This window comes from Pelophylax lessonae (assembly GCF_965119305.1).
Source record: "Pelophylax lessonae genome assembly, chromosome: 6".
Classification (NCBI taxonomy): Eukaryota; Metazoa; Chordata; class Amphibia; order Anura; family Ranidae; genus Pelophylax; species Pelophylax lessonae.
The window spans coordinates 170,193,597-170,200,621 of record NC_138773.1 but is presented as its reverse complement, the minus strand read 5'-3'; the positions used below and the strand labels follow the sequence as shown (position 1 = coordinate 170,200,621).

Genomic DNA, 7,025 nt, shown 5'->3' with positions numbered 1-7,025 from the left:
TCCAAACAACCTCCATGAACCCCTAAACCTGGCTATCTGTGTTTTCTTCTCCGAAGACCCTGATGTGGTCCACCGTTTGTTCTATCTACTTTTTTCCACAATATTGTCTTTCCAGATCCCATTTTCAGTTTTAAATTTGCATACATTTATCCATCGTTCTAGGTTTCCTGACCCTATTTTGAAGGCTCTTTTGGATTGTTCTCTCTTACTACGTGCATATCCATTGGATTGAAAAGATGGCACACGTTACTACATGTTCCTGCTGAATTGATGTGCTTTGCTCTATGGGAGAGCAGCGGGGAGCACTCTCCCATTTTTCCTTTTCCTCGTTCGCTCTTCTTGATGCCCTTCTGGTTCCATGACCGCAAAACACCCATCTCTCAGGCTCAAAATGTTATTCTTTCTTTTTCACTCTTTTTTTTCAGACCCCTTTTTGGTCTAATTGTTACTATGCTTGCATTGTGTTTTGGACACTTTTTCTTTTGTTCTAAACCTAGTCTCATAAGTTTGAGACCTCTTACACAAAGCACAAGCCTTTTTTTTTTTTTTGTGTGCATATACATTGGCTACTTGAATTGATGTCATCCTTATGGCTTTACGAATGGTGTCATACAATGTAAAAGGTTTGAACTCCATCAAGAAAACATGGTTGGCATTGAAGGAGTTCAAATCTTCCAGAGCAGACATTGTTCTGGTCCGGAAGACTCACTTTAAGGGCCGGGGGCTCACTCAAATTCGGATTTCCCATATCAACGCCCACATGGCGTTTTCCATCTTTCCTAAAAGATAACTTACCGTTAGTTCACCGGTAACGACTTTTCTAAAGAGCCTTCCAGGACGGCCCAAACATGAGAGATGATAGGCTCCTCCTACCGGAAACACAATTAAACACAGTTAAAAGGCCCCACCCTTCCCTCCATTCTCAGTTGTAAAAAAGTATCTTCCACAACCAGATTCCTTGAGGGAAGTGTTAAACATTCAGTCCATAGGTACTTACCCCTTTTTTAACTTGTTTTCACTCTTTAATAGGGCGGGTAGGCCGGCCGTCCTGGAAGGCTCTTTAGAAAAGTCGTTACCGTTGAACTAACGGTAAGTTTTCTCCAATCGCCTTCCAGGACGGCCCAAACATGAGAGGATACTAGATTACCCCTGGCCTACCTAAGGGTGGGACAACTGCCTGCAAGACCTTGCGTCCGAAGGTTAGGTCCTGTTGAGACAGAACTTCTATCCTGTAGTGTTTCAGGAAAGTGTCGTGGCTGGACCAAGTGGCTGCTTGGCGGATCGACTCCCAGGATGCTCCTGCTTTCTCGGCCCAAGATGTTGCTAGGGCTCTTGTAGAATGTGCATTAACTTTACAGGAGCTGGGACACCTGATGCCTCATAAGCGCTGGTAATTGCCTGCCTGATCCATCTAGATATTGAAGGCTTAGAGGCCTGCAACCCCTTTCCTGGGTCCAGAGTGGAGGACTAAGAGGTGGCTTGATCTTCTGAAACTCCTTGTCCTGTCTAAGTAGATGAGAAGAGCTCTTCTAACATCAATACAGTGGAACCTTTCTTCCTTGCTGTTTTTAGGATTGTCACAGAAAGAAGGTAAGTCAATTTCCTGTGTTCTGTGGAAAGGAGATGCCACCTTCGGTAAATAGAGCGGATCTGGTTTTAGAACTATCCTGTCCGGGCAAACCGTCATAAAAGGCTCTTTGATAGAGAGGGCCTGGAGATCTCCTACTCTTCTTGCTGAGGTGATGGCCAGTAAAAAGGTCAACTTAAGAGACAACCTTTGGAGGGGAATTTCCCCCAAAGGTTCGAAGGGAGGCCTAGATAACGCCTCTAGGACCCTTGTCAGGTCCCAAGGTGGGAACCTGTCTTTTAACAAAGGAGTAACTTTTTGTCTGGCTAACAAAAATCTCTTTATTAGCGGCTCCCTCGCCAGACGGGTGTCAAGGAACACTGAGAGGGCCGCAATTTGTACCCTAAGGGTGTTAATGGCCATACCCTTATCCACCCCTTCCTGTAGGAACTCTAGAATTACAGGGGTAGAGGGGGAAACAAAACCTTTTTGCTTGCCCCAGGTACAAAACATCTTCCATACCTTAGTGTAGATTTTTTTGGTAATAGGTTTCCTGCTCAGCAGGAGAGTATCTACAACTCTCTGTGAGCAACCCTTTGAAATTAAGAGCTGGCTTTCAGTAGCCAAGCTGTCAACTGACAAAAATTCTGGGTTTGGGCAGAAAACCGGACCCTGAGATAACAGCTTTTGTGAAATCTGCAGGTGCCACGGGGGAACTAGTGCAATGGACTTTAGAGTGGCAAACCAAGGCCTCCTTGGCCACCAAGGGGCGATTAGAATCAGCCGAAGATCCTCTGAGTGGTTCAGTTTCTGAAGAACCCTCGGGATCAACATCAGGGGAGGGAAGGCGTAAGCCAGACTGAAGCGCCAAGGTTGGGCCAGTGCATCCAGGCCCATCATCCCCTTGGTCCTGGTAAGGGAGAAGAACTTTTCCACTTTTTTGTTCTGCTCTGTGGCGAACAGATCTACTTCTGGTGTTCCGAACCTCTGGGTTATCTTTAGGAACATTTTGGGATCTAACTCCCATTCCCCCTCCTGGATAAGATGACGACTGAGGAAGTCTGCTTGCAGATTGTTTTCCCCCTTGATATGGACCACTACTAGGGAGATCACTCTTCCCTCGGCCCAGCCTAGGATTGAGGTAGCTAGATCCAAGAGGGGTCTGGATCTGGTCCCTCCTTGTCTGTTCAGGTATACTACCGTCGTAGTATTGTCTGAGAGTATTAGAACCTCCTTGTTGAGGATGTTCTCTCTGAAGGCTTTCAAGGCCTCTCCTACAGCTTTCAACTCCCTGAAATTTGAGGAGGCTTGCATTGTTTCCAACTCCCAGACTCCCTGTGCTTGGGCTCCTTCCATGTGAGCCCCCCAACCCTGGGTACTGGCATCCGTGGTGATTTCTACAGGATCCCATTGTCCCCAGGGCCTGCCTCTGTCCAAGTTGGTCTTTTCACCATTTCAGGGATTCCCTGACCTGAGGGGTGAGGATGACTTGTTCTTCCAAGGACTCTGTTTTCCTGTCCCAGGATGATAGATGGAAAAACAGAAGTTCCCTTGCGTGTAGCTGTGCCCAAACCAACGCTGGTATACTGGCTGACATGAACCCCAACACTCTCAGAACTTCTCTTCTGGAGCAGGATGGGGAGTGCTCGAACGCCTGGATCGCGGAGACTATTTTTTCCCTTTTCTCTTGGGTTAAAAATAGTTTCTGAGCCTTTGAGTCCACCAGGAACCCTAGAAAGTTCTGTAGTTGGGATGGTATCAGAGCTGACTTTTTTAGATTGATGAGCCATCCTAAGCTCTCCAAGACCTCCATTACCCGATGGGTATCTAGATCTACCTGGATCTCGGATTTCCCGAAAATCAGCAGGTCGTCCAAGTAGGGAATTAGGGCAATCCCTAACATATGTAGGTGTGCTACTGCCTCTGCAAGAACTTTCGTAAATATCCTTGGACTGGCAGCTAGACCGAAGGGCAATGCCCTGAACTGCCAATGAGTCGTTATCCCCTCGTTCTCTATAGCAAACCTTAAGAACTTTTGATGTTCTGGGTGGATGGGAACGTGCAGATAAGCGTCTCTGAGATCTAAAGTGGTCATGAAGACATCCTTTAGTAAGTTCTTTCGTACAGAATAGATTGTTTCCATTGAAAATTTTTTGTACGTCAGGAACTTGTTGAGTTTCTTTAAATTTATGATTAGGCGGAATTTGCCTGATGGTTTTGGGACCACGAACACGTGGGAATAGAACCCCTGAAGATGTTGATCTTCTGGTACTGGAGTTATTGCCAGTTGCTCTGCAAATTCTTGGATTCCCTGCAGCAGAGCCTGTTTTACTTGAGGTTTCTTGGGGACCTGGGTTAAAGTAATTGTGGTGGGTGGAATTGCGGTGAATTGAAGGCGGTAACCTTCTTGAATTAGCTTGTAAATATATGGGGAGACTGAAATTTCTCTCCATTGAGTGAGAAATTGGCTCAGCCTGCCCCCCACCTTGACGCTGGCGTCACTTGTTGTCTCTTGAGCCTGCGGTGGAGGGAAAGAGCAGATTATTTCTTTGTTTTCCCTTCCTGAATCCCCATCTCTTGTTGGGTTCCCTTTTTCTTCTATTTTGACTTTGTTCCTGGGGGCCTCGAAAAAATTTCCTGGGAAAATCCTTCCTTTTTACTGGAAATTTCTTACCCCTTTCCGAGGACCTGGCTAGGACCTCGTCCAACCCAGAACCAAATAATAATGATCCCTCAAAAGGCAAAGCGCAGAGTTTTGTTTTTGAGGTGAGGTCTCCCTCCCACTCCTTCAGCCAGATGGCTCTTCTGGCTGAGTTTAAGAGGGCACCTGTCTTGGCTGCAGCTACTACTGACTCAACGGCTGCATCCGCCAGATAGGCTACTGCCTTCCCAATTAGGGACAGTGAGTCCTGCAAATCCTGAGTCTTATCCTGGGGTAAATTTTTATTTAGCCTGTCCAACCAACAGTAGGTATTTCTTGCTACACAGGAGGCAGCCAGGGCCGGAGCCATGGTAGAGGCATTGGACTCCCAGGCTTTCCTCAGGAGGGACTCTGCTTTCCTGTTCATGACATCCTTAATACTGCCTGTATCTGCAAAGGAGAGGTCACACTTCTTGGTCACTTGGGCCAGGGGCACATCTAATTTGGGACTCTTGATCAGCTGATCTATATCCTCCTCTTTGAAGGGGAATCTCCGTTTCCATGACACTGGTCTCTTAAATTTAGTTTCTGGGCGCTGCCATTGTTGAAGAACCAGCCCCTTGAGGGATTGGTGGATGGGAAAAACTCTAGAAGGAGTCTTGCCTAGACCCTTATAGAGTCTGTCCTGGGCTGATGTCCCTTTTTGCACATCGGGTATTTCTTCAGAGGCATACACTGCTTGAAGGAGTCCCTGCATGCTGTCTAGCCCAAACAGATTCCTGGATGGTTCTGTTTCCTCTATTTCTTCTGAGTCCCTTTCTCCTTCTCCCTCTGAATTGGATAAGGAGGCAGAGCGGTCTATGTCCTCTTCTTCCTGACTATTCCTTTGCAATCCTGAAGGAAGACCTTGAGAAAGAAACTGTCTGTCTTGCCCTGGTTTAACCGAAAGACTCTCCTGTGAAGAGGTCCCTTCCCCTGCAGGGGAGGTTGAGGCTCCTGAGTTCCCTAAGGAGGATTTTACAGTCTGGATAGTTGACAACATTTCCTCTTGGACTGTTTTTAGGAAGTCCTTCATTAAGGCTGAAGACTCTCTCCCTGCTAGCTTGTAAATGCACTTGTAGCAAAAAGGCTTTGTGTAGGAACTAGGGAGTTTGTCTGCACAATTACCGCACTTTTTTGAGGCAACAGATCCTAATCCTACAGGTGCAGCAGTAGAGGTTTCCTGAACACCGCTCTGGGACTTTGGAAGACAGGATACAACATCAATTAGTATCAGTCTTCCATTTCTCTGAAAAGGTAAGGCCCCTAGAAAGGACACTTAAAACAGTCCTAGTATGGGCAGGGAGAGGGAACATCAAGCATTGCAGGAAAGCAAAAAGACATCAGCAGACTTTTTTCTTTTTTGGAGAAAGTTAGATGCATTGCAGCACTTACCCGGGTCCGACCTGGGTTTGGCTGTTGTTGCTTGGCCCAGCCCCGGTGGATGAGTAGAAGGCTTCATCTCCCTGGCAGCTGTCCGAGCTCCTGTGGCCTGGGAGTCTGCACTACCGCGTGATAGCGGTTCCAGCGTCTCCTCCACCTTCCTCTTCCGCATTGTGCAGGAACTGATGTCACCGGATGTTGTCAGGTCCTTCTGCTCCGACCGAGAGGCTTGAGGCGCTCGCGTCTGACGTCACTTCCAGCGGGAAATTCGAATCCGATCCGTGGAGGAGAGCTGCTGGCGCCGGGAACAAACGGTGAAAGAAACCTAGAGGGTCACCCGGGTGACCGACGGTTCCACCGATGGAAGAGGCGACCTGTGAGAGACCCGGGAGGGGTGGAAGGTAGAGCTCTACTCTCAGCGGCTTTGCTGAACCTGGCTCACAGGGGGACCATAGGACTATCAAAAAGTCTGCAGGTCAGTAAAAAATAACAAATGTTTCGTAGGAAGAAACACAATCTAAACTGAGGATGGAGGGAAGGGTGGGGCCTTTTAACTGTGTTTAATTGATTGTGTTTCCGTTAGGAGGAACCTATCATCTCTCATGTTTGGGCCGTCCTGGAAGGCGATTGGAGAAAATAAGGATTTTATACATATGATGCGATCGTCGTGGGAGAATTATTCCTTGCACAATGTTTCGTATCTCACCTCTGATCCCAACCTATTTTGGGAAGCAGGTAAAGCCTTTTTAAGGGGCAAGATTATATCCTATACCTCTCAATATAAAAAACATGCACCACAACAGTGCCTAAAGGCAAGCCAAGACTTATGACACGCCCAAGAGACTATGACAATGAATCGCACTCCTTCTACCGTTAAAAACTGGCAGAGTGCGAAAAACTCCTTTGATTTGTGGGCTGCACAACAAGAAGCGTTCAGGTCATCATACTATTCCCTACGCTATCATAAATTTGGAAATAAAGCTGGCAAACTTCTTGCTAAAATGTGTTCGGATACTCGTTGCCCGACACGTATAACAGCCCTCAAATCAAAAGATGGCACTCTTGTTTCATCACCGACTGAGGTCAATGGGATGCTGGTAGAGTATTATACTGCATTGTACTCTACTGACTCTACTGATCTCGATACTGCGCAGCGAAAATACGCCTGCCTACACTAACGTCGGCCGATATAAAAAGCTTAAATTCTCCCATTTCATTGGAAGAGATTCGACTTACTATCAAAGCTCTTCCATCAGCTAAAGCCCCTGGTCCAGATGGTTATTCAGCTGATTTCTATAAGCTTACTAACGATTTTATATTGTCAACTCTTCTCCCCGTTTTCCAATTAATGTGGTCGGGGGGTCCTTATCTCCCTACGGGATCACTCGCTCACAT

At 46.9% G+C, this 7,025-nt stretch overlaps 1 protein-coding gene across 1 annotated transcript; it reads right to left on the bottom strand.

Annotated features, from left to right (window-relative positions):
- Positions 1 to 4,065: 4,065 nt before the first annotated feature.
- LOC309558686 (uncharacterized protein) lies at positions 4,066 to 5,802 on the bottom strand (the record flags this gene model as incomplete). Its single annotated transcript, XM_082261743.1, has 2 exons — positions 4,066 to 5,513; positions 5,643 to 5,802. 2 exons carry the CDS (start codon positions 5,800 to 5,802, stop codon positions 4,066 to 4,068), a joined length of 1,608 nt encoding a protein of 535 aa, XP_082117869.1.
- Between the last annotated feature and the right edge of the window lie 1,223 nt (positions 5,803 to 7,025).